Source organism: Urocitellus parryii, chromosome Y, assembly GCF_045843805.1.
Source record: "Urocitellus parryii isolate mUroPar1 chromosome Y, mUroPar1.hap1, whole genome shotgun sequence".
Classification (NCBI taxonomy): Eukaryota; Metazoa; Chordata; class Mammalia; order Rodentia; family Sciuridae; genus Urocitellus; species Urocitellus parryii.
In genome coordinates, this window is record NC_135548.1 from 1,470,830 (window position 1) to 1,498,695 (window position 27,866).

The 27,866-nt window shown below is 43.7% G+C and overlaps 1 protein-coding gene across 1 annotated transcript; it reads left to right on the forward strand.

Moving 5' to 3' along the window:
- The first annotated feature begins 1,035 nt into the window (after window positions 1–1,035).
- On the forward strand, window positions 1,036–27,866 carry LOC113178343 (uncharacterized). The gene is made up of 4 exons (XM_077794209.1): window positions 1,036–1,180; window positions 23,948–24,074; window positions 24,251–24,311; window positions 24,999–27,866. The coding sequence occupies exons 1-4, from the start codon at window positions 1,133–1,135 to the stop codon at window positions 27,793–27,795; spliced, it is 3,033 nt and encodes a 1,010-aa protein (XP_077650335.1). The 5' UTR covers window positions 1,036–1,132; the 3' UTR covers window positions 27,796–27,866.

Genomic DNA, 27,866 nt, shown 5'->3' on the forward strand with positions numbered 1-27,866 from the left:
CTGGGTGGAGAGGGTGAGGGGCTCCCTAGGGCTGAGGACCCAGGATGCTCCTCTGAGCACATCCCTGCATCCTCCAGGGGAAGTTTGATCGCAGGATGCCTTTTGTCTGGGGTGTCTGTGGGTCACGTCCTCTCCACTGTCAGGAGAGGGTCCCGGGGTCAGGACTGTTGGGGCTCCCAGGAGCCTGGGTTTCCTGTTGGGAGTCAGAAGCCTGAGCAGTAACCTCCACACAGGGGCCAGGGGCTTAGGATCCTGTCCCCATTGCTCAAGTGAGGAGAAGGACACGTTTCCCGCCACAGGGGTGGCTGAGGTCATGGCACAGCGCCAGGCTCCCCGAGTTCCTCTCCTGCAGGGATGCTGCTGCCCCAGTTTTGCTTTGGTTTTTATTTCTCTCCTTTGCAAGTGGCACCTTGCATGGTGTCTGTTTCTGGAAATGTTGATATATTTTCACTTTTTACATGAGATTTGTGTGTATTTTATAGTAGTAAATGATAAAGTATCATAATGACAGCGTAGATTTATGCATTCATGACATTCTAAGTTTTTTAAAATTTTATATAATATAAAATAAACCCAGTGGGGCTTGACCTGGATCACTAAGCTACATCCCCACCCGTTTCCTTTCATTTTAACAGAAGGTCTCACTGACCTTGGGCTCCTCCAGCCCCAGCCTCCCTGAGAAGCTGTGCTTTGTTTTTTGTGTTGAGGTTAAACCCAGGGCCTCGCCATGCTCGGAAAGCACTCTATGGCTGAAGCCTAGCTCAGCGCCAGGTGTCACCTCTGTACCAGAGGCTAAGCCAAGGCTTCCCACCTGGATTAGTTCCCAGCACAACCAGGAAGCTCCGCCTGAAAAGGGCTGAGGCCAAGAATCTGTCACTCTACCCAATTTCAGCCAGTGATTGGCCACCTTGGCTGTCAGTCACGATGCAGAGTCGGGCCTGGAGGCCATCCATCCGGGATGCGTGGGGAACTGTCCAATCAGTGCGCAGAGAGACAGGAAGGGCGGGCTTCCGCAATCTCGCGGGCTGTTTTTCTTCCTGGACTCCCCTCCTGAACCTTCAAAACAAAAGTTCTCCACTCCAGGGACTCAGGTTACTTTGCACAGCCTGTGTCCCCACCCCATCTTGGGTGCATGGAGGTTCCTCAAGAGGACGCGGGGTCACCACAGAAGACAAAAATGGTGAGTTTGCTACCAGGACTGACGGTTTCGGTCACCATCTGCCTTGGGGCCCGGCGGGCGGGTGAGCTGGGGAGCGCCGAGGAGTCCCCACTGACGCGTGGGGTCTTGGTCTCGTGGGGTGAGCTGCTGAGAGTGGCAGAGTCCCCGCTGGAGGGTGGCCCTGGGCGCTGTCCCCTGGTTCCCTGGGTTTGGAAGGGCGGCTCAGGTCCCTGGTGTCCCCTTTGCTCCCTACTGGTGGCCCGACCCACTCTTCCCAACGTGGAGGAAGCAGGGCCACAAATGCACCTTCCTCCTCCCAGGGGAGCTCCTCCGGAGGCTGCTGTAGGTCCCCCAAATTGCAGGCGCCTCCTGCCTTCCAAAAGCCACCTTCCCTCCACCTCACAGCTCGGCCTGTAAGGGTCTGGCGGAGCGTTGGAGAAAGAGACCACAAGAGACCAGCCTCATGCAGTAAGCAGGGGGAAGTTTTATTGAACCAGCATGCTGGGGCCCCATGCCCACTCAAGAAAGGAGAGCAGCCCAGAGCCCAGAGCAGAGGTCAAGCAGGGGAAGGGGGGGGGGTTGCATACATCAGAACAAATCATGTTGAGGCGCGGGAAAATTGAACAACAACTTTGAGACATGATTAGTCACATTCATTGGCGTGAACAGTCTGGGCAGGGGTGATTGGTCACCCCTGAGCGGGGTACACATTTAAACTGATTGGTTTTGTGGCCTGGATGCTTTCGTGCTGAGCTATTTGGAGGCCTTAGCTAATAAACAACCAGGGAATCAATGGAAATATTTACTGGGCAGTTCAGGTATTGTCCTAACAGCTACACAGATTACAGGTTCCGGGGGTAGCAGAGGAATTTTAACAATACCTGGTCTATTATTTTTTTTTAGCCCAAGCCTTGTAATGTAGCAACCTTACAATGCTCGGTATTTTACACTTTAACTCGGACATTTGCAGCTTAGAATCAGCTTAGAAATTTTACCTTTACAGGCCAGACATTCGTTCTTCCCACTCGGTCCAAATGGACACCATCTGCTAATTGTCACTTTTCATCTAGTGAAATATTGGAGAGAATAGTTCTTTTCTTTTAATTGGGGATCCAAACCCGGGAAGCTTTATCAGCCACATCCCCAGCCTCCCCTTATACCGAATTTTGAGATGGGCTCCCACTTGTTTTGAAGCTGGTCTCCAACTTGTGATCCTCCTGCTTCAGCTTCCCAAGTCCCTGGGATGACAGGCCTGTGTCACTGTCCCTGGCAAGAAGAACACTTTTGAAAGCCTTTGTTTTCTATTTGTGAATATTACACTTGAGGGGAAACAGTAATCACTTAACACTTTCCTGTGTTTGGTCAAAATAATTACTTTAAAGGGAATAAGGCATTTGTTTATAGAACCTAGGGATATTGAATCCTGGGCTATGTACCCAGCCCCTCTCCCTTTTTGACATAAATTATTTTTTAAAATTTATTTATTTTTTCTTCTTTTAGTTATTCATGGCAGTCGAATGACTTTGGACACAGCAGACATAAATAGAGTATAACTGCTCCTTTTTCAGATTGCACTTGATGTCGATTCACACCAGTTCTGTAGTCATATATGCACATAGGGTTATAGTGTCTGATTCATTCTGCTCTCCTTCATCCCCAGCGCTTTAAATTTGATTTTCAGACAGGGTCTGGCTATGTTGCCCAGCCTGGCCTGAAAGTCATGATCCTCCTGCCTCAGCTTCCCAAGATGTTGGGATTAAAGGCTTTGACAACCCCAGCTATGGAAAATAGTGCATTTTAACCCGAATATTAATGACCATACTCAGGAACATGGATTCAAGTACTGTAAATGGTGTATGTGTCCAACTCTGGAGGACAGATATTGAACCCAGGGGCACTTAATCACTGAGCCACATCCCCACCCCTTTTTATATTTTATTTTCAGACATGATCTCACAAAGTTCCTTATGGCCTCACCAAGTTGCTCAGGCTGGCTTTGAATTTAGCAATCCTCCTACCTTAGCCTCTCAAGCTGCTGGGATTACAGTTGTGTGCCACTGTGCCTGGCCTACATGAACTTCTATAAAAGAAAGTTGTGGAACCAATTGCATTAGTAGAATCATTAGACTGGTGGACTACAGAAAAAATAAAATGAAATGTCTTCTGTCATTATTACATTCTTTCTTTGGTAGATGGTGGGGACTAGATGTCTGGTAAGCGTAGTGATACATTCTGAGAAGTTTTATGAATCGTGGTCTGATACAGAAATTAAGATGATTGGTTATTAAACGGCATCTTCCTTAGGTGTAGACACCATGTCTGATTTCGTGGGCAGAGTTTCCCTTTTGACGCCTCACAGGGTCCCATGTCCTCAGCCACTGTCCTCTCCTGGATCTGCCACAAGGTGCCCACAGCTGCCCTGGTCCCTTCAGGGTGAACAGAACTTCAGGCCCTGGGTCAGCTCCTCCTAGAGGACAGCCTGAGGTGTGGGGTGCAGCCTCTCAGGGAAGCTGCTGGGGGCTCTGGGCTGAGGAATCTCCTGGAACAGGCCTCATCTAGACAGCTACTTCCTTGGGACTCTGTTTACCCAAAGCCCTGTTCTCATTCCTTGGAGACAGGTGGCCAGTCCACCTGTGGATGCTGGTGCTGAGGGGCCAGGTCAGCAGTGACTCCTGCCCTTTCAGTCTCTCACAGTGTGAAGGAGTGAAACCTCTCCCAGAGCATAAGGACCACCCACCCCCAGTGCAGAGCTGTGCAAACCTGAAAAGCCTCATAGACTGGAGTCATGGTCCAGGTCTCTTGAAGGGTGATCCTGGAGGCTTTCAGTGAGCAAGACCTGGAGGGGGCATGTCCCAGCTGTCAGGGACCTTCCCTGCCCCTTGAGCCTGACACATGTGTGCTCCCTCAGCACCAAAGCTTTCTGTATATCACTTTGAAATGATGTGCTCACTTATCTGAGGCCCAGGTGTATTTATTCAGAACCAAATGAGATGGTCTATTATTAAATAGGCAAAAAAGAAGTGGATTTTAAAGTCTAGTTACATTTCCATTGTTAAAAATTCTAATTTACAGCCAGGTACAGTGATGCACACCTGTGATCCTTGCTGTTCCAGAGGCTGAGACAGTAGGATTGCAAACTTGAAGATAGCCTTAGCCACTTAGCCAGGCCTTATGCAACCTGGTGAGATTGCATCTCAAATAAAATATAAAAATCGCTCAGGATGTGGTAAAGTTCCTCTGAGTTCAATCTCTGGTACCAAACAAACAAACAAACAAATAAAACCCACCTAATTTACCTTTTGCTACCCCTGATATGTATAGAAAATTTGAGAGTCAATCTTGTCTTTTCAATGATTTCCAGTTGAAAGCCATGTGGTAGATTCCAGAATGCCACTTAACATACAGAGAAACTCTGTCTTCCATTTTGCTGCTGAAAATGAATTCATTTTACAAAAATAGTTGTGAATAAATTTATGAATGCAATTTCATAAAAACTAGTTTCTCTCCTTTACACGGTCATAAATTTGACAGGGGATGACAGTCTGTGGTTGTTGTTCTCTGGACTTCACAGGTTCATGTTAACTGTGTGCTTTTTTGGTATCAGGAATGGAATCCATAGGTGCATAACCACTGAGCCACATCCCTGGCCCCTTTTAGATTCTTCCTTTTTAGTCAGGGTCTTGCTACATTGCCTCAGGCCTCTGACCCCTGAACAACTGAGGTTACAGATGTGCACTATCATACCCATCTTCATTGCAAATTTTAAGGACAACTTTGGCGATATCTGAAATACCCAACTGTGATCATTTAATCACTGAATAATTTATCAAATAGTAAATGAGCATTCCCACCATGTTACCTGATTCCTGTTTCCTCCTAAGTGCCTCCTCTTAGGGCCTCCCTTTTGGGAGATGGCCTTTTAGCTTATGAAACTTGGGAGTAGCATAAATGCTCTCTCTGTTCTCTCTGTCCTGTACAATATTTTCACTGGTCTTAGATGCAGTGTACTATTATCCATGCCCTGACTTTCACATAATTTTCTGAAATGCTCTTTGTTTTTTCAAAGAGTGTGGATCATGGGAAAGTTCAGTCTCCTTTGTAAGAAAGTGTGTTGTCTTTCCATTGATTTTGTTGCCTCTCATTGTGTATCTTTTGTATTATAATCTTTTTTATCACTCATTACATATATTTTCAGTTTTTCTTTGTGATTTTTTTAATTGTGTGTTTGTGTTTGTGTGTGTGTGTGTGTGTGTACTGCTGAGGATTGAACTGAGGGCTGCCAAGTTCTTTACTACTGAGCTACTCTCCAGCCTGAGATAATTAGTATTGTAGACTGTTGTTTACTTATTTGCTGATGTATTGAGTGCTGGGATTGAAGCCAGGGACTTGCTCATGCTTATGTTGTCCTCCAACAATGAATTTCAATGTATGAGCAGCATTTTGGGTGTGGGCAGGTATTTAACTGGGGAATAAACCTACAGGCACTTGACCACTGAGCACATCCTCAGCCCTTCCTATTTATTATGTACTTTTTAATTTTTATTTTGTACAGTTGTAGATGGACAGAATACCTTCATTTTGTTAATTTTTGTGTGATGCTAAGGATCATACCCAGTGCCTCATACATGCGAACAAATGCTCTGCCACTCAGCTACAATCCCAGTCCCCCCATTTATAGTTGATGAAGACCAAGTCTCACAAAATTTCTGAGTGTCTTGCTAAATTACTGAGAGAGCCTCCAACTTACCAGTTTCATGCCTTGACCTCCCTAGTGGCTGAAATTACAGGTGCACACCACCACACCAGCAGTTGGCAGGACTTTTGAAGACTCATCATCCAATTTCTTTCCAGATGGAAATAATATTGAAAATCATATTCCTTCCTTTTGTCCATAGATTTGAAATTTGTAATTATGACTCTTCTTCTTTGCTTTATCTTTGCATTATTATGAAAAAGGTATTTAGCATATAATATTGTTTCTTATGTATATATTTGCAAAACTCCATGGCTTGGTAGTTTATTCATTTCTTTATTAGATAAACTTTGTTTTTCAGAGCAATTTCAGGCTTACATTATTTATTAGTGAGTGTTCTCTAGAGGAACAGCATCAACACGAAGTGTGATTATAAAAGGGGACTTATTAGATTGGCCTACTTGACCTGAAGCTGGATGTCCACAGTGACCATCTGCAGCTGGAGAGCTTGAGAAGTAGTAGCTGCAGAGTCCAAGAGGCTGAAGCCTCAGAAGGAGAGGGATCAATGGTGCTGCCCTAGTCCAGACCAAAGGTTCTGGAAACTCCCTGGAGAATCACAGGCAGAGTCCACTTTGGGAGAGTGAAGAAGGCAGAGTCTGATACCCTCAGGCCATTGCAGCAGCCATTGGAGAAGAAAGGGGCTTGCTCTGCTGCTGCTTCCTTCTTCTTCCAGCTTTTGTTCCACCCAAGACACTGACCTATTGGATGGTGCTGCCTAGCTGAAGGAGGTTCTCCAGGTTGATTCGCTGTTCCACATGTCAATCATTTCTAGACACACCCTCATGGACACACCTAGAGGCCTCTTATCACAAATATCTCTTAATCCAATGGGGTTTACAATTGAAATGAGCCATTACATATAGTATTAAACACCCTTTCTCCACACTGTTTTCAACATCTTGCATTGATTTTGGGTGCTTGTTAGTTTCTGAACCAGTGTCCTACATTTTATTAAGAGAGTGGATGAAGCAACTGTTATGCCAGATTCGTGGGATCCCAATAGACCTCCAGGAGCTTAATCTGATGGAATCACACAAGAGTCTTTATTGCAAGCTCCAGCCTGGACTCACAACTGTTTCTGACTCAGCAGTCCCAGGGAGTGAGTCCCCGTCCTTTGTCCAGTGAGATTTTATAGGTTTGTGGGGGATACTCTATGCATAACAACATCACACAATAAATCATCCCATACTGCGGGGAAGTCAAACAACAACTCTTAACATTGATTAGCACATTCAATGGTTGGAAAAAAGTTGGGTAGGGGTGATTGGTTATTGCAACAGGGGGATTCATTTTAACTGATTGGTTTAGGCCACGAGGGGTGTACGTGCTAAACTACATGGTTTCCCAACATGTTATCAACCACCACAATAAACTACTGGGGCTCATCTGGCATTCCAGGTATTTTCCCTGTCTCATGCTGATTGGAGGTTTGCTAGGGAGTGCTCTGTGGTTCAGCCCCCTTCCCTTGGACAGGCCTTGAGGTAGAATCTGCTGTTATTTATTTCTTTTTAAAAATGGAGTCACATCAGTTTCTCACAACACCTTATCATCAGCTGAAATCCATCCTTTATCTTAGGATTCCTCCTCTGTCTGGTGTGATTGTGTGTGTCATGTACTGTACATAATAATGTCATGCAGAAGAGGTTCACTGCTCTGGGAATCCTGTGTTCCCCCTGTTCATCCCTCCTCCCCAGCCCTTCCTGCCTCTCTGCTCGCTAAGTCCCTGGCACCCATCAGTTCTGCTAGTGCATCTTCCTTGCTTCTAGCTTTGGGCAGTTCTGGATATGGCTGCTGTAGTCACTGCTGAGAAGTTTTCTGTGCATAATTTTCACCTCATTTGCATAGACAGCTGGGAGTGTGGTGAATTAATTGTAGAGTGCACCATGTTTATTTTGTAAGCGCGTGACTGTCATCCAGAGAGAGTGTTCTTCTCTCCACTCACATGAGCAAGGGAAGGGTTCTTGCTGATTCATGTTTTCACTGTCTTTTGGGGCTGTCATTGTTTGGCATTTGACCACTCCAGTGGGTATCTGGTGGTACCTCATTGTTTAATTAGAAGTTTCTTAAGTATGTCCTGATGAACATCTTCTCCTACATATATTAACTGTCTCTGTTTCTTGGATGAGTGTCTTTCCAGATCTTTTGTTCACTTCCACATTGCTTGCTTTCTTACTGAGTGTTCTTCCTGCATGTTGAATACCAACCCAGTGCCACTATGTGTCATGAAAACATTTTGTCCAGTTCTCTAGCATGTCTTCTCATTCTCTCAAGTGCATCTTTTGAAAAACACAATCTTCATTTTGTTCAAGTTCTATTTACAAGTTTTTTGCTCACAGATCATGTGTCTGATGTTGCATATGAAGCTGTCATGCCAATCTAGATTTCTCTGTAAGTACTTCTGTGTCATTTTAGTGAAGTTTGAAGTTTGCATTTAGTACTATGATGTATAGGCAATTTTTTGGTGTTGGAACATGAACCCAGGGCCTCCTAAGTGCCAGGCAGGTGCTGTGCTAGAGCTGCAGTCCCAGCTCTGTGTCCTACTTTAACACTGAGGCTGCACTGGGAGCTGATCTGTGATTTTGTGAAGTGAGAATGCTTCCTTTCTTTGTACATTAATATGCAGGTGTTTTGGCAGTATTTTCCAAGAGAGTGTATTTTCCATTGCTCCTTTGTTAAAGATCAATGGAATAGATTTATATTGTGCCAAATACCACTATGTCTTGATGATTGTAGATTTTTAGTAGTTCTTAGCCTCAGGTAGTGTTCATCCTGTGAATTGAGTGTTCATTACCATGTTGGTTGTTCTGGATCTTTTATTACTGAAGAAATAACTTAAAAGAATTTTGATTAGGATTATATTGAATCCATAACTGAAGTTGGTAAGAATTGATGACAGCACTGAGGTTTCCCATGTGCAAACATAAAATATGTCCATGTGTTTTCCTTGTCTTTGATAGTCTCATTGGAAGTTAGCAGTTTTTGTCATACAGATTTTTATCAGATTTATATATGAGTATTTCTCTTTCATTGGTGCTGTATAAGTGGTGTGTGTTTGTTTTTCTTTATGGTTTTGTTGCTGGGTGTTGGACTCAGGGCTGCTCTACCATTGAGCTACATTACCAGTCCTTTTAATGGTTTTGTTTGGAGACAGAGTCTTGCTAAATTGCCCAGGCTGGCCTCCAAGCTGGGATCATCCTGCCTCTGCCCCCTGAGTGGCAGGGATCAGAGGCATGGCCTCCATGCTCAGCTTGCTGCTGTCAACAGGATGATAATTGTCCTGTTTATAAACATGACAACACTGACATCATGGAGTTGCTTTTTATGGTTCTTTGGGGGATTCCACATAGAGTAAAAGATCATGCTGTCTCTCTATAAAGACATGGTGTTTTTCTGAGCTTGAGTGATTTTCATTATTCTTGATTTTTCTCTTTAACTTTTTATATAATCAATATTTATTGTTTAGCTTTTTGTTGTGATGGGTAATGTTAATTGGTTTTCCAATTTTAAATCAGCCTCGAGTAGCTGTAATAATTCCCTCTTGGTTGTGGTGTATAATTTTTTAAATTTATTTTTGGACTCAATAAGAAATGTTTGAGGAATCTTGCATTCATAATCGTGAGAGTCATTCATACTTTTCTATTCTATATAATACTTTTCTTTATCTATCTAATTTTGATAATTTGGTAACGTAGAGCTCAGAAAGAATTAGGAGGTTTTAACTCAGCTTCTGTGTTCTGGAAAAAGAACAGTAGAAAGTTGGTGGCAGGTTTCACTGTCTCCTGGAAGCCTGTTTGACATGTCAGACCCTTTCTGTGTGTGTGTGGGTGGGGCGGTAATTAGTTATTGAGCCTGTTTTGTGTATCTCTCCTTGTGTGTAAGTTGTAGGAGATTGTTGATAAACACAGTCTGATTCCCTCTTTAAAATTGGGAGCCATCTCCCCACAAAGACATGAGAAGCTAATTTCAGGTTTAGTATAAATTACTGCAAATTCTGATCTTGCTTGGAATGCCTGCCCGTGCCTTGAACTCACCCATGCCTGGCTCTCTCTGGGCAGATAGCAGCCCTCTCTGAAATTTTAGTGACACCTCATCAATCTTGGCCTTCCCTGGCCAGAAAATGACCCTCTCTGAGGCTGTAATGACCTTCATAAATTCTGATGTGTTGGCCAGCAAAAATGTAAACTAGCCTTGTGTTATGCTCCTCAGAGTTTTGTTTTCTGTAATTTCTCAAACTCCTCTTTGGTGACCTTCTGGGCTATAAAGCTGGGCTGCAAGAAAGCTCCAGAATTTATGAAGGTCATTAGAGCCTCAGGGAGCGTCGTTATTTGGCCAGGGAAGGCCAAGATTGATGAGGCATCACTAAAGTTTCAGAGAGGGCTGCTATCTGGTCAGAGAGCCAGGCATGGGTGAGTTCAAGGCATGGGCAGGCCTTCCAAGTAGTTTAGAATTTGCAGTGATTTATAGCAAAGCTGAAATTAGGTTTTCATGCCTTTGTGGCAAGATGGCTCTCAATCTTAAGAGAGAATTAGGCTGGGTTTATCACATGCTAGGGAAGCACTCTTGCACTGAGCCACAAGCTCAGTCTCTGTCCTTTGTATTTTGGGCCTTATGTCAGTTTTTCAGTGATGCTGATGTTCATGAAGAGCTTGATTTTGCAGACTGTCGATTTCCTGATTGTGGTTTCATCAACACCCTCTCTGTTACCTTCCTGTGCTTGATTTAGGTTTACCTTGCCCTTCTTTCTCTGGTCTCCTGAAGTGCAAGTTTCAATGGTTGCTTTAGCTCTTCTTTTCTGAAAGGTGCTTTGGATGCCTTAGATACCAATGAGGCATCCCCTGTGCTGTTCTCTACAGATTTCCTATGGTGGACTTTTGCATTTCATTTCCTTTAAAATGGTCACCTTTTCTCTCACCTCTTTCTCCTGATCTGTTGAGTCCTGTGCTTCTCCTCCCTTTGCCTGGAGGCTTTCCAGCTGCTTCTAATCTGATTTCTGCTTTAACTCCCATGTTCTTTGGGCATACATGGGCTTTCACTGGTGTTGCACACTCTCACGGGTGTAGTTTAGGGTTCAGAATGTGCCTTGTCCTGGGGGGTGTTGCTGTGACCCTCAGAACTCGGTGTGCTTTAGCTTTGAGTGAAGGCCAGTGAAGCCCTCCTGTCTGCTTCTCTGTCCCCATGTCTGTCCTGACAGAGTTGGGCTGATGTCTCCCAATGGAAGTGTGGATTCGTTGTCCTGGGCAGTTCTGTATGTCTCTGCCTGATGTGTTTTGACTTTGTTTCAGGTGCATGCTTATTAAAACTCTCAGACAGTTCATTGAAAGTTTAGCCTAGGGAGGGCACAGGTCTGTATTTACAGTGGTCAGGAAGGCGGAGGCAGGAGGACTCGAAGTACAAAGACAGCCTCAGTGTCTTAGAGAGCCCTGAATATATTATAGAGATCCTATCTCAAAATAAAAATGAATAAATAAAATTAAAAAGAGCTGGGAGTGTGGCTCAGTGGTTAAGCACCTCTGTGTTCAAATTCTGGTACAAAAGGAGAAGAGAAAATTTAACCTAGGCATTTGGGAGCCTGATCTTTCTCAGGGTTGGTCAATCTCATGTATTGTTTGGTGTTGAGCATTCTTTGTATATTTTGCTGTTGAAAAGTGAATGGAAATGTGTTCTCCCCTTTTCTCCTACCATGCTGTTCCTGTTTGGAAGGCTTCATGCATTTGCTGAGTCGCATTCCTCACACTAAAACACTCATGGTCACTCCAGGGGAACTGGGCTGCATGAAATATTCACACAAGAGACACAGATACCTTTTTGTTTGGGTCCTGTGATGGCTCCTCTGACCTTAAAGGGAGAGAGAGAGAGAGAGGGAGAGAGAAGGAGACCAAACTTGTTGAACCCTTTCACTGAGGAAGAACCATTCCAATGAGGCAAGGGGTCAGGTTTCAGGGGGCTGAGTCTAGCTTCCTGATGTCTGTGTCAGCAGGTTGACTGACACCTAGGAAGGCCACACCCAAAGGCACAGCAAGAGATGGGGAGTTTCCATGGACCATTCTATCCCAAACAGGGCAAAGGGGGTAGGATTACAGAGGAACAGGTGAGTGTAGCTCAACCTCAGGGGTGACACCTACATCTGAAGACATGCCTTTGACTTCCTGAGCTGGGACAATGCCCAAGTGACCATGAAATGTAGTGATCTGTCAGAGCCTCTTGCTTCAGGACTGGAAGGTGGGGGGTCATTAAGTGTGGCTCACCACATATTTCCTCTTCCTTAATATTTGAAGGCAATTGGGAAATTCTATCTTTCCATCACTAGATTCTCAGTCCGAGGTCATGATGATCTACTCTTTTTTTTTTTTTTAAAGAGAGATTTTTTTTAATATTTATTTTTTAGTTTTCGGCGGACACAACATCTTTGTTGGTATGTGGTGCTGAGGATCGAACCCGGGCTGCACGCATGCCAGGCGAGCGCGCTACCGCTGAGCCACATCCCCAGCCCCGATGATCTACTCTTGAAACACAAAAAGCATTAGTAGAAAATATACTATCAGGGATATAACCAACTTTTAAGATCCAGGTTACTAATATTATTATTCTGCCAAATACTCATTGTTAGAGTCTGTAAACAAGTCAGGATGGCGCCTGGCATTTTGCCAGAGAAATGTTAGAGTCTGTAAACAAGTCTGGATGGCGCCTGGCAAAATGCCAGAGGGAGTGGTTTGTGAAGTAACTCCACGGAGTCATTAAGTGTGGAGATTCCTTATTGGTTGACTGCTGTATCTAGTTTATGCTAATTAAGATAAGCTGTGTGGAATGTATAAATACCGCTCCTGTCCTACAATAAACAGCTCCTACTCCTGCTGTATCAACCTAAGTCGTTCGTCACCCCCGGATATTTTGCCCAGCCAGCTGGGCTGCGGCAGATGGTGGCCCATTACGGGGAGCACCGGGACACTCGGGGGTAAGTGACGAAAAAAGCTGCCCATCCATAGATAGGACGGGAGCAATCAGCTCGTCCCTAAGCAGATAGGGCGAGAGGAAAAAATGGTCATTTTGAGAAAATGGAGAGGATTGATGCAGTTTGTTTCTGTCTTGTTTTGTCTTGGTGTATTGTATTGTCTTTGTGATGAAAATATGGAAGGGGTGAGAAGTAAATTACTAAGGGAAGAAGGCACCCCAATGGAACCAAGAATAGTGAGGGCATGTGTTGATGGAAGCCCGGGAACTCTAGTCAGAAAAAAGAAAGTTCAGAGGAGGAAGGATTATCAGGAAAACAGTTGCAGCAAAAGGCTATTACTGAATGCTTTTCGTTACCAGAGGGTGCATGAATCAGTGCGTAGGCTGCCACATGCACAAGCGGGTCATGGCGTAGCAAGGACTTTTCAAGCAGTGGCAGCCGGCTCTTCTACTGCTGCCAGCCCAAATCTAAACCTGACCCAGAGGCACAGTCTGGCAGGCTCTTGCTCCCTGTGCCTGGAAGCAGTTTGAGACCGGGACTCTCCCCAGGGCCATCTCGGGCTGCTACAGCCAGCCGAAGAGGCTACTGGCTACTGGCGTCCCTGAAGTTTGATCATTTCCAACGTCAGTAACTATAATTGTTCTCCCACACCTGGAAGCTAATGAGTAATGAGCACTATCAAGGCTTATTTCAAATGTAAAAAACCTTGAGATAATGTACTAAATTGTTCAGAAGTTTGTTTTCTTAGTAGAATGCTACAGGATTTTCTTTAGCCATCCAGAATTCCTGCCTTCCTCCCAATGCCAGTAAAGACCAAGGTGGAAGAATTTCCAGTGTTGCTGAAAACCGCACGAGGCTTTGGCTAAAAAACAGACGAGACTTCGGAGCTGTTACTGTTTCTGCTGCTATAGCTTAGGCTAGCTGTCTGCAGAACTTACCTGGACTGTGATTTAAGCTAGCTGCCTGCAGAACTTACCTGGACTGTGATTTATCTGGACTGTGATTTAATCTATTGAGACACTGCTTTACCTGGACTGAAACAACAAACTGCAATTTACAACAAATTGTAACTCGGTATCTTTACAAACGGTGTCATTGCTGGTATAATTTTTCCAAGGGCTTCTTGCATGGAGCCATCAATTGGCTTGGCATTGTGGCATTTTGTATCCTCCCCTTCTGCTTGTAGCAGATTGTTTATGGTATTTGTGTAAAAACCACTATGGTCATTATTTAAATTAAATGAAAGGGGGAAATGTTAGAGTCTGTAAACAAGTCAGGATGACTCATCAGAAGACTCTTCATCTTTCTTGATTTATTGGGAAGCCTTGCACTTGGCAATGGTAACATGGACATGCTCATTTGGCGTGGTGTTTCAGCCTTTCCATGGAGCAGAGGGCTCAGTCACAATATTTATTACAGTGGCTTTTTAGAGCATTTTAACTCAGTTCTAATTTTTGCTTCAGCATTTATCTGACTATGAAAGATCTTGGAAGTAATTTAAGTCAAACATTAAGAAAATCCACATGTTGTAAGTTTGAAACAGAGCCATAAAGACTGTATCACAGAAGCAAGGAATAATATTTAAAGTAGTCACTTCAAAGATCATGAGACGGGAGCTGGCCTAGGTCTGGTTCATTGGCATGCACCTGTTTCAGACCCCAACATGAACTTCAGCAGAGTGCAGCTCTGAAATACCAGCCAGCAATAACTAGCGATGCCATAAGGTGAGTTGTATTCATACAGGCTTCAGGATATTCATCATCCTTTTTCTTAACTCTCACATTTAAGGAATCTATTAGTTCGGTCAGTGATGTAAACATTCTGAAGGCAGAAGACAAACATCCAAACATCCTTTTGGGTGCCATCTCACTGAGGGTTAGGGTATTACCAATCAACCTCCAGGTGCCAGGCATCCTCCTGTAATTGCTCTTGTCCGTTCTAGGAGACCAGCCTAAAATGCATCACTATTTCTAGATCTCTTGTGTTGTACTGACCAGACATTTGCATAATACTTAGGAATACCCAGGAATAATACTTAGGAAAGGTGCCAGTTTCTATTGTAGAATGATCAGGGCAAGGATGCATTGGTGGATATTTTAAAGAATAACTGGCCTATACAGAAAAAAAAATCTATTAATCTTTCTGACAATTGTTCAGTTAGGTAAATACAGTCTTAATCTCTAAGGACCAGCATGATTGGCTGCTTTAGGTTTCTTCCATGCTGTCTGTTTCCAAAAGATATTCCCAGTCAGCCTGTTTACCACAGGATCAACATGTGGGTATAGCTGACCATGGCAGTTAGGAGAATTAATCTAGTTATGGGTGGACTTTCCAGTCCACACTGTAAAGTATATTAAAAATGGACCACAGCTTAAGTAATGGGAGAAGGAGAGTTTCCAGAATTCCAGTTTTTTTTTTCTCTTCCCCTGTAGTGGAAGGGAACACACTGGTAGGTTGAGATGAAGGAGAAAACACTGATTTTTCTTTCTTTCATGAGGAAAACATAGAGACGGCAGGCTGCTATGATGAAGTGCCAGATCCACCTTGTGATCTGGTGGTCCCCAACTCCCAAAGAAAAGAAAGAACACGGCTCCAGAGACGAAGAGCTGAGAGAAGGCGCAGACGCGGGCCAGCATGGGGGAGAACTAGGTGGTACCCAAATTCGCTGCCCTCAGCTCCCTGCTGGTGGGTCCCTGGGGGTAGAGAGTGGCAGGAGGGGGTGGGGCTGGATGCAGAGGAAAGGGAGATGCTGGGTGAGCTGAGGCCCGCAACCTGGGTCTGAGGAGTGGAAAACCCACAGGGGTCACTGGGAGTTCTGGGTCACCCTGAGCCTGGTCTCAGTTCTGGCGGGTGATCCACACTGCCTGGACTGGGATGTGGGCTGGTAGCCTAGTCCTGGTCCCTGGCTCCCAGGGGATGGGGGAGGGGTGGGCGTGATGGGCTCCTCCCCTTCCCCTCCCCTCCTCCCTGCCAGTGCCGCCCCCACCCAGCCCACTGCAAGGAGCCTGCTGTCTCACCATCAGCTCAGCTGTGCCCTCAGCATCATCTGGGCCTGGCGATGTGGTTGGCACATCAGCTGGGGGTGGCCCATCTGGCCCCTGAGACTGGAGGAAGAGAGCTGGCCAGGTGGGGTGGCTCCTGGGGACAGTCAGGCACTGCCTCTTCTCTTACATTCTTGCCCCCGTCCTTAACAAACAAGGCGCACTCGTCCACCACACCCGTCACCCCCGCATCCAAGCTCCACAGTGCCGGGCAGGGGGTGCGGTGGGCGGGGGACTGTCCCCAGGCCTGGAGGGCTTGGGGTCTTAACCCGGCTGGCGTCATCAGCCCTAGGCAGCAGGAACTCCGTGGTGCTGGGAAGGGCACCCTGGAGGGGCGGATGAGCTGGTGTAAGTCACAGGTGATCTGGTCCTTGATTCCAGCCCCAGGGACCTGGGCTGCCAGGGAAGGCACAACCAGCCAGGCCCCGCCTCCACTAGGTAGGCTGCGTGGCCCACGGGGCTCCCTGCCATTGGAGACAGGAAGGCAGTGCCTACCTCACCAGGACCTGGCCCTGGTGATCCTCCTGGCAGAGGCCCTTGGTGGGAGTGTTGTCCACCGGGCCTCAAAATGGCCTACTGCTTCAGCCACACAACTGTAGTCCCCACCGCCAGGTCTCCTTCAGACCCCAACCCCTTAGGTGGTCCACCTTGCTCAGCAGACACAAAGACCACAGGCGCTGGGGTGGTGGGGCGGGACAGCTCTGCAGGGCCAGGGCGGCCCTCTGTTCTACCAAGGCCACCATCTCTATGACAGAGAGCAAGTCCACATCCTTCCCTGCTGAAGTGGGGTCCCCCTCGGCAGCAGGGGTCCCTCCCGGCCCCTGGGTCCTGAGGAGCTTTGGGGGCTTCCAGACAGCTTGACCCTGGAGCTCCTGTCCTCCCTTGTCTTTATTTAATAAAACTGAGTCAAGGCTTGGCATAAGCCATAGCACTGCCAGTTTAGGATGTAGGTAATAGTACAAGGATTTCAACGCTAAGAAAGAATTATCTTTTATGCATTATTGCAATTTCCCAATATAGACTAGTTGATCCATCCTAACAACTTAAAAAGAACTCTCAATCTCTTTTTGAGAGAAGGTCTCCAAATATCTCTGTATTTTAGAATATTATCCTTTCAGGACTGGGGATGTGGCTCAAGCGGTAGTGCTCACCTGGCATGTGGGGGGCGCTGGGTTCAATCCTCAGCACCACATAAAAATAAAGATGTTGTATCCACCGAAAACTAAAAAATAAATATTAAAAAAATTCTCTCTCTCAAAAATAAAAAAAGAAAGAATTTTATCCTTTCAATAGGTATCTCTTAATTATCTTTTAGAAAATATGATGAAGATTACTTCCCAGGCGAGGGAATAACATATAAATCTTACCATATTTTTTGTGGATAATAGGTCTAGTCAGAGAACTTATATCAATGAATTTCCAACCAATTTTGCAACTTTTATTGCTCAAAACCAATGTGTGACTTTAATTTGAAGAACATCAATCTTAATAAAATGTTCTCCCAAATCTCTCAATTATCCAACAAAAGTAATATATAGGAATTAGCAGAGGATTTGAGTCAATTTTAGTCCTCCAAGGAGAATTGTCAAAATTGGAATCTAAGTCAGTAGTTTAATATATTTAGTGTTTAGTCAAGGATGTGAATTTATTCACCAAAATTAATCCTTACCTGAAACAGTAAAAAATCATTAGGCAATAAAGACCTTCCTTAACAAAAATAAACTTAACATTTTAATAGGTCTTTATCTTGTCAAAATATGGGCAAATATTTTAGCTCATATCAGCATAGTAAAATTAGGGAAATACCCTGAAATATCCTTGAATTAATCAGTTAAATTTTTATGGTCAATCCAGTACATATAAATGTTCTTCTCAATTGTTTTAACTTTCTATGTCATCTGTCTAGTTATCGATGTAAAAATCTTTCCATTTAGACAACTACTTTTATCATTAAAATCTAGAATATAAAGACCTGTTTCACCCAAAGATGATCCCTTTCTTCTTAGGACCTCCTGTGTGTGCTTTCTCTCTGTTGAAGCATCTTTTTCTTTTAGAGTTTTTCCTAGGAATACTTTGGAACAATTTCTGAAAACTGTAGAGTCTAAGCAAATTATTGTACTTACATAAGAAATGTCTGAATGAAAATACAGTTAAAGCCCTTGGATATTCTTATAGACAAAGTCATATCTGTTTATTCTAAACATTTGTGCAGTAATTTGAGATTACTTGATTATGTTTTGAAAGTAAATTTATAGTAAAATACATTCATCTCAAATATCGGTAACTAAAAGGCAGAGCATTAGGTAAATGCATGTATAAGAAATATATAAATTATGTGTTTTCTGTTGAACAAAAACAATTAGATAAATATGTATTAATTAAACAATTTGACATATGTTAATTATTTTATGGATCAACAACTATAGGTTATTCAAAGAGCATAACTTGTAGTTGTATTAACTTTATGTAACCACGTGGTTCTTGAGATATTTTGGAATCATTTCAATTTATTTTTAACTAAGAGTGCATTCTTATATGTGATTCACACAATGTAGCTGAAATAAGATCCTTATGTATATATTATTCTTTTTGACTTACATAGGAATGAGAATAAGGATTTCTTGATTATCACAGGAACATTGCCGGCTTTTGTTCCTGCAACAAGCAAATGCATTCCCATAACCTCCAAAATGAAAAGCAAAATATAAGAGGCATATGTTTGATATCTCTTATCAATAGAACATTATTTAGTTACAACCATAGAGAAAAGTCAGGTTGTGGAACTCAAAAATAACTTAAACTTGGGCTGCCACACAGTAACCTGTGGAATTAGATTTTTTCCTGAAAAAGATGTCTTTCCTTAGCATTTACAAGTTGGATTCTTAAAAGTGCAGGCTCTGTAGTTTCAGGATCAAATCTGTGAAACAGGAAGGAAGGTTAGTGGCTGGGAGGCAGGACCAGAAGTCCTGTCTGAGTGACAGTGGAAGGACCAATAGGAAGCCTTGGAAATGCGGGGGCGGGACCAGGAAGTCCACTTGGCCAGCCAGGCTTTGGGCGGTTACCATGGTGACGGAAACAGCAAGGATCCTGCAGCCCATTGGTCAGGGCAGAGGCTCCCTGAGCTTCCCAGCGGGTTGCCTTGCCTTTGGTTTGTTCCTATGAAGCCTCATCTGGAGACCTGCACTGCTGTTCACACTCTTGCAATTTTGGATGTTTTCCTTTATGATCCCTTCACAGTGTCCTCCTGTCTTTTGTACTTTCCCTGGGAGCACATGGGTCCTTTAAAAGTTAAGTTTTAACTTCAGACACCAGTGTTACTCTCAGATTTTAAGGCACTCTGCATCCAGGCCAGGTTGCTTAAGGGTTTAAAGCACTGTTGGCAGTGGCTCTAGTTACAGACACCACAGGGAGCAGTGGCTAGGCTCAGTTACAGTCTTTCTGATCCATAGGACAAGAGTGTAGCAGAGGTTCAGAACCTTCTGAGTATTCACAAAACAATAAAAGTATAAAATTCACTTTTCTACAGGTGGAGAATCTCTCAGCATGAAAATTTTCTTCCTTTTTTCTCACTGTCCCAGCACAGACATCTAGTACATAAACCCTCCAAAAAAAAAAAATATCTTAATGTTTCAAAATATAAAGATTCACAAAAACAATCCCAAAAAGTCCACATAAGCACTTTTCCCATGGGAGAGGACTGAACTTCACATATCCCACTAATCATCTTAATAACACTTTACATTTATTTAGAGTCTAGAATTATAAAAATATTTTTATAAAGACAGAATATTCCCAAACATTTAAAAGTTTAACCTCACAGATATTTCTTCTGTCTAATCCACTTTCTACAATTCAGCCCACAATACTCTGCAATCCGAAGCATGCGTAACTTCTGAAGAGAAACTCCAAATGCACTAAATTTATAAAAATCACACTGGAGTGGCCATATGGGCCACCAATTGTCACATTCCCCACACTAAAACCCTCAGGGTCACTCCAGGTGAACTGGCTGCATGAAATATTCCCACAAGAGACACAGATATCTTTTTCTTTGGGTCCTGTGATGGCTCCTCTGACCTTAAGTGTCTGCAGAAAGAGAGCACAACAGAGAGAGAGAAAGTGCTGGACCTTTTTATTGAGGAGAAGCCATTCCAATGAGGCAAGGGGTCAGGTTTCAGGCAGTTGAGTCTAGCTTCCTGATGTCTGTGTCAGCAGGTTGACTGACATCTAGGAAGGCCACACCCAAAGGCAGAGCAAGAGAAGGGGACACACAAAGGGTGTTTCCATGGAATATTCTATCCCAAACAGGGCGAAGGGGTGAGATTACAGAAGAATAGGTGAGTGTAGCAAAACCCTGTGGGTGACACACTTACACCTGAAGACATGCCTTCGACTTCCTGAGCTGGGACAATGCCCAAGTCACCATAAAATGTAGTGATTGGTCAGAATCTCTTGCTTCAGGACTGGAACGTGTGAGTCATTCAGAGTGGCTCCCTACAAAACTGCTTTGTCTGCGGTGTGTGGTGAATTGGCTTGTGTTCAGTCCATTTCTAGACTCCCCTGAGTGCCGGTGTGGTGGGACAGAAGGAAGCTTCAGCCATTTGGGAGCTGCCAGGCTGTGGATTTGCAAGCTGCCACCCAGCAGCTCTGCTCTCTGACCTTTCACCCTGCAGGCTGGCAGCAGACAGGTCCCTGTAAGGAGAGAACCAAGCAGCAGAAGCAGCCCACACAGTAGCAGGGACAGAGCAGCCCCTCTTTAGGTTGAGTGCAGCCAAAGGCCCTGGCCTCTAAGAGCTGAGTCCCTAGGCGGTGGATAAGCATGTGTCCCTGTAAGGGATATCAAATAGATGGCACCAACTCCCCTGCCTCAGTGTTCTCAAACGTTTCTTATGCTTAAAAGTAAAGGCCCTGATGTGCTCAGGCTCAGGCTTTGGGAGTTGTTCCTCTGGGCTCTGCTGCCACTACTAAAGTGTTGCTGCCAGATCTCGGTGTCCTTGCCCTCATTTGCTGCTTCACCAGAAGCAAGGAAAGAGCAGTGGCAACAGCAAGAGCTCCGTGCTCTGGCTCCTCCAGGGAGCTGTGCTGGGGCCTCTGCTTTAACACAGACTGGTGCTGCTTCAGACTCTGCTGTCCTGCGCTCTGCCCACCCCAGCCTGGAGAGACACCAGTGCTGAGCTTGCAATGAATGCAGCTCTTGATCTTCTCTGAAAGGGTTTCTCCTGGCCTTTGTGGGCTTCCTTACCTCCTCTGTATACCTAGGTATTCTTATTTTGGGGCACAATAAAGTGGAGTGAACTCAAGTGTTTTTAAACAATGAACCAAATCCCCTGCCCCCTGTATTTAAATTTTTTTTTTTCAATTTTGAGACAGGGTTTTGCTCAATTGCTTAGTTGCTCCCTGAGTTGCTGAGGCTGGCACTGAACTTGCAATCCTCCTGCCTGAGCCTCCTGAACCTGGGTATTTTTGAAACCTGATTTCCAAAAGAAATTCTCCCTCAGCTTTCTTCTCTAGACTTCAGGTGGTGGTTGAGTGGCAAAACAATAATTTGCTACTATTCCTATATGCAGGCTGTGGGTTTAGTTAACTCTTTTTAAGGAATTCCACCTACTTTTTCACAGTGATTTCTTCTGACTTAGAACAGTGAGAACCTTTTAAAAATTTCTTTAAGATGTTAGCATAGTTAGTTCTGTGATAAATTTAATAGAAATTAAAGAAACTTGGGAAAGATCTGCTGTGTGCAGTCTGTAGCCAGTGACTAGGGTCTCACACTGGGAGGTCACACCCCTGTCCTGCACCAGAGAGGGGCTTTCTGAAGGGGGAGTGAAGGTCACACCCTGCTTGCTGCTCTCCACTGTTCTCCAAGACTGCTTCATGGAGCTGTGGAGAACCTCAGGAGCTTTCACACATGATGATGTTCTTGTTCTCATGGTTCTGCTTGTGTGTGGAACACTCCCTCTCTCTGGAGTCATCTTCACCTTGGATGTAAATGATTCTCCTTCTTGCAAGGTCCGTTGACTATATTTGTGGGAGTCTCTTTCTGGGCTCTGTTCTGGTCTATGTTGTGGTAGTACTCTGAGGGTCCCAGACTCTGAGTTGTGTCAATTTGGTGTCTAGTTTGATCTTTTTTGTGTGTGTGTGCTTATCATTTTTAGAAAATTGTTTAGCTTATTTTTCTCTAAAAGTAAATTTTTCCTAGACATAGTGGTGAGTGCCTATAATCCTAGCTGCTGGGGAGGCTGGGGCAGGAGGATCCTAAGTTTATAAGCTAGTCTCTGCAACTTAGGAGGCCCTGAGCAACATACAACACCCTGTCTCAAAACATCAAATGTGTCAGGGATGTGACTGTGTGGTTCTGCTCCCCTGGATTTGATCCACACTGTGTTTTTGTTTATTTATTTGTTTTTCAATTTGTCACACATAAGTAAGTAAATAAAAATATATTTCTTTGAAATTTCTGAAATGGGTTTTAGTCTTTGACAGTTAAATGTACAATAAATCACATTTGTCTGCAGAATAGAGGGAGGAAGTACTTGGCATGTAGATTCTCATTTGCCTGGACCATCATTGTGTTCTCTCCCCAAGACACCTGCTGTCACCCATAATTTTTCCATGCCTTGAAGAACAGCCCACTAAAGGCTTTCTCTTGGGCTTCTTCTAGCCTCTGTTGATACTGTCCTCCTTCAAATGCCATGTGTCTTGAGTCCTTGAGCATGGTTCTTTGTGAGTGGCAGGGTTGTGTTCTGGTAGGTGGTCCTTTTGGCTGTTCCACAATGTGCAGAAATCATAGGCTGCTTAGAGACCCACATGGAGTGGCCTGTTTCACCAGCAGTCAGCGTGGCATAGTTCAGGATTCTGGGCTACAAACCTGCTGCTTTAACACACCCTGGAAGTGCTTGTGCCTGAGGTTTTCTTGCACCAGCTGTGCTACAGGAATGAGGAATCTCTTTCATGACAGACCAACATTGTACATGTGGCCTATCTTGATCAAAGTGTCCTTGAGCAGAACCGTGGTGTGTGTCTCATGACTGTACATGATATGAGTGAGACATCTGCTGTTCAGAAGAGCTTGAGAATCATTGGACATTCATGGTTGCCATGAGGTTTGGAAAAGGATTTTCTGCCGTCTGTTAAGAAAACTGTTTTTCAGACCTATATCATTTTGTAAGGCTGTTGTTTGGATAAGGTGACTTCTGGGGGTCACTGAGTTTTTTCTAAGATACATGCCATCTTTCCATACACCCCATTCTGCTTTGACATTAACCACTAGAAATTATTATATTGTTGTGTTTATGAATCAATATGCTTGATTACTAATGGGTAAATTTGTTCTGGAGTAAAGCTCCTGCAAACTTCTTGTTGTCCTCAGTGTAATCACCCAAGTTGAGCTCAGTCCCCAGTGAACACATTGTGACAACCTGTGTGGAAGATTGTCTAACTGTTGTCTATGAGGGAAACTCTTTAGTGACTCCATACTCGGAGGGTGTGGGTTGGGGCTGATTCTAGGCACTTCTTTAAGGATGGAACAATTGACTTTCAGAAGGAAAAGGGAGATCAGTAAATACCATGTTGTGTATATTAACTATGGAGGCCCAGTGAGCCACTGTGGTTGGCAGGATCTGTCTCAAAGGCTAAGTTTTGTGATTCCAGCAATTTCCTACTCAGTCAGCTTTCTTTTCTAAGGGTAAATAATATGGAGAATGCTAATAGTAGCTCTCTACTGCACAGGATGATGGTAGGATGGTGATAGAGATGCAATCGACAAATAAGTTAAGGGTGACCCGAGAGCACCTCTTACTTCCTGTGAACTCACCAAAACTGATTTCACCAAAGGAAGGCTGTACAACACTCTCTGTTTACCTTGTGTGGGGCCCAATTCTAGTGTTGGAGTGGCTGTGAGGACTTAAGTACACTAAAGATTTCATGGACAAAATCGTGGAATTAATCGGGAGGCCAGGGAATCATGTGAACATCATGCATGTTGAGTATAGATTTCTCACACTGTCAATCTCTCCTGGCCTCCACTACACATTTGTGGGATATTTTAGATCTCAGCGACCTTTGAGGATGTGGCTGTGAACTTCACCCAGGAGGAGTGGGCTTTGCTGGATGCTTCCCAGAAGAACCTTTACAGAGATGTGATGCTGGAAGTCCTCAGAAACCTGGCATCTATAGGTAATAATGTTGTGTAGTTATTTAATCACATAGAGAAGTCGTGTTTATTTTGGTCATTCATGTAGAACATGAAAAGACAATCAATTGGTGAATTATTGTAGCATAAAATGCTCCATAAATTTGGAAAAGCATTTCTATCTCCTAAAAATTTATAATGTTTTGGTTTGGCATTTTAGGAAACAGATGGGATGACCAGAACATTGAAGATCAGATCAATAATTCTGGGAGTAATCTAAGGTAATTGTACTCACAAGAGGAATCCTTGATGGAATCTGAGAATGTCATATAATTTGCAAGAAATGTGCACAGCTTTAAATGTATGTATTCTCACAATATTTTTTACCAAAAACATATACTTAACTGAGCCTGGGGTTATGACTCAGTGGTAGAGAGCTTGCCTAGCCCACTTGTGGCACTGGGTTCTCTTCTCTGCACCACATTTAAATCAATAAAGTTTATTCACAACTGAAATCAATTTTACATACATGTATATTTAACTGTAAAATATACTCAGTCTTTTCAAAGTACTTGACATGCAAAAGTACTATGAAATTGCATATGTAAATATCACTATTTGGATCATAGTCATAGGCAAGCTGTGTTGCAAAGCATTGTTTCCTCTCAATCTCTTTATTTTCTGGCAATTTGAACAAGTTGGAAAACCTAGTCTTTACCTGATGTTGGTAGTAATGTAAGCCTAGCACCTTTAAATAAATATAAAATCATGAATGAATCAAGCATTAATCATGTGCTGATCATTCTTTAAAGAAATCTTATGGTAAACTTCAAAGGCAAAGAACAGTATGGGGAAATTTTCAATGAGATTCCAGTTCTTAAGTAGACAAAGAAAAATTTTAATAGAGTGAATTGATATGACGGCATTATGTGTGCAACTGACTGCATATGTCCTTCATACCTTCACAGGCACTTCAGATCTCACAGTGGGCATGAACACTATAAGCATGAAGAGTGTGAAGAGAAGCCATGTGAATTGAAACAATACAGAAAATCTCTGGTTTCTCTCAAAAGTGATCACACACAAATGTTAACACAAACTGGAGATGGACCATATGAAAGTACAGTATGTGGAAGAGTCATCAGTTGTTCCAGTGACATTCAAAGACATGAAAATTCTCATACTGAGTGCCAACCCTATGAATGTCAACAATGTGGTGAAGCCTTTTCTTCTCTCCCAGCTGTTCAAAGACACATGAGAACACACAGTGGAGGTAAACCTTTTCAATGTGAGGTATGTGGGAAAGCCTTTCATTCCCGCACTTTATTTAGAAAACATGAAAGAACTCATTCTGGAGAGAAACTCCATAAATATAAACAAGGTGGTAAAACTTTGGTTTCATTCACAAGTCTTCGATGTCACATGATCAGACACACTGGGAAAGCACATTTCAAATGTAAGGTATGTGGAAAAGACTTTGCTTATCCCAGTTTACTTAGAATACATCAGAGAACGCATACTGGAGAGAAGCCCTATGAATTTCAGCAATGTGGGAAAGCCTTCAGTACTTCATCTTACCTCCAGATACACGAAGGGACTCATACAGGAGAGAAGCCCTATGAGTGTAAGCAGTGTGTGAAAGGCTTCACTCAGTCTGCTCACCTTCACTCTCATGAGCAAACTCATACTGGAGAGAAGCCCTATCAATGTCAACAATGTGGAAAAGCCTACACTACTTCATCTTACCTTCAGATAAATGAACAAATCCATGCTGGAGAGAAGCCCAATGAATGCCAAGAATGTGGAAAAGTCTTCACTACTTCTTCTAACCTTCAGAGACATGAACGAACTCATACTAGGGAGAAGCCCTATGAACGTAAGCAGTGTGGCAAAGCTTTTGCTCAGTCTTCTAACCTTCACTCATATGAAAACACTCATATGGCAGAGAAATCCTATGAATGCCAACAATGTGGAAAAGTCTTCAGTACTTTTTCTAACCTTCACAGACATGAACGGACGCATACTGGAGAGAAGCCCTATGAATGTAAGCAGTGTGGCAAAGCCTTCACTCAGTCCACTTACCTTCACTCACATGTGAAAATTCATACTGGAGAGAAGCCCTATGTATGTAAACTGTGTGGAAAAGCCTTTGCTACATCTCCTCAGCTTCGCGTACATAAACGAACTCATACTGGAGAGAGGCCCTATGAATGTAAGCAGTGTGGCAAAGCCTTCATTCATTCTGGTGACCTTCGCTCCCATGAGCGAACTCATACTGGAATGAAGCCCTATGAATGTAAGTGGTGTGGCAAAGCCTTTGCTACATCTTCTCAGCTTCACACACATGAACGAACTCATACTGGAGAGAAGCCCTATGAATGTAAACAATGTGGTAAAGCCTTTGCTAGATCTGGTGACCTTCACATACATGGAAGGATGCATACTGGAGAGAAGCCCTATAAATGTCAACAATGTGGAAAAGACTTTGCTGCATACTCTCACCTTCACAAACATGAAAGGACGCATACTGGAGAGAGGCCCTATGAATGTAAACAGTGTGGGAAAGCCTTCATTGACTCCTCTAACCTTCACAGACATGAAAAAATCCATACTGAAGAGAAGCCCAATGGAAGTCAACATTGTGGAAAAACTTTTGATACATCCAGTGAACCTCACATGCATGGAAGAACTCACAAAGAAGAGAAGACCAATGAATGCCAACAATGTGGAAAAGTCTTCAGTACTTCTTCTTACCTTCAGGTACATGAACGGACACATACTGGAGAGAAGCCCTATGAATGTAAGCAGTGTGGCAAAACCTTTGGTAGATCTTCTCAGCTTCACATACATAAACGAACTCATACTGGAGAGAAGCCCTATGAATGTAAGCAGTGTGGAAAAGCCTTCACTGACTCCTCTAACCTTCACAGACATGAAAGAACACATAATAGAGAGAAACCTTATGAATATCAACACTGTGGGAAAGGCTTCACTATGTCAACTTACCTTCAGATGCATGAACAAATCCATACTGGAGAGAAGCCCAATGAAAGTCAACATTATGGAAATACCTTTGATACATCCAGTGAACCTCACATGCATGGAAGAACTCCCACAGAAGAAAAGACCAATGAATGCCAACAATGTGGAAAAGTCTTCACTACTTCTTCTTCCCTTCAGATACATGAACAGACACATACTGGAGTGAAGCCCTATGAATGTAAGCAGTGTGGCAAAGCCTTCATTCAGTCTGGTCACCTTCGCTCCCATGAGCAAACTCATACTGGAGGGAAGCCCTATATATGTAAGTGGTGTAACAAAATCTTTGCTAGACCTTCTCAGCTCCTCATACATGAAAGAACTCATACTGGAGAGAAGCCCTATGAATGTAAACAATGTGGTAGAGCCTTTGCTAGATCTGGTGACCTTCGCACACATGGAAGGATGCATACTGGAGAGAAACCCTATAAATGTCAACAGTGTGGAAAAAACTTTGCTGCATGCTCTCAGCTTCACAGACATAAAAGGATACATACTGGAGAGAGGCCCTATGAATGTCAACAGTGTGGAAAAGCCTTTGCTACATCCTCTAACCTTCACAAACATGAAAGACTGCATACTGGAGAGAAACCCTATGTCAAACATGTGGTAGAGCCTTTGGTAGGTCCTGTGAACTTCATGTACATGCAAAAATACATACTGGAGAAAAGCCCTATGAATGTAAACAATGTGGAAACGTCTACACTACTTCTTCTTCCCTTGTGATACATGAGCGAACTCATACTGGAGAGAAGCCCTATGAATGTCTACAATGTGGGAAAGCCTTCACTAAATCC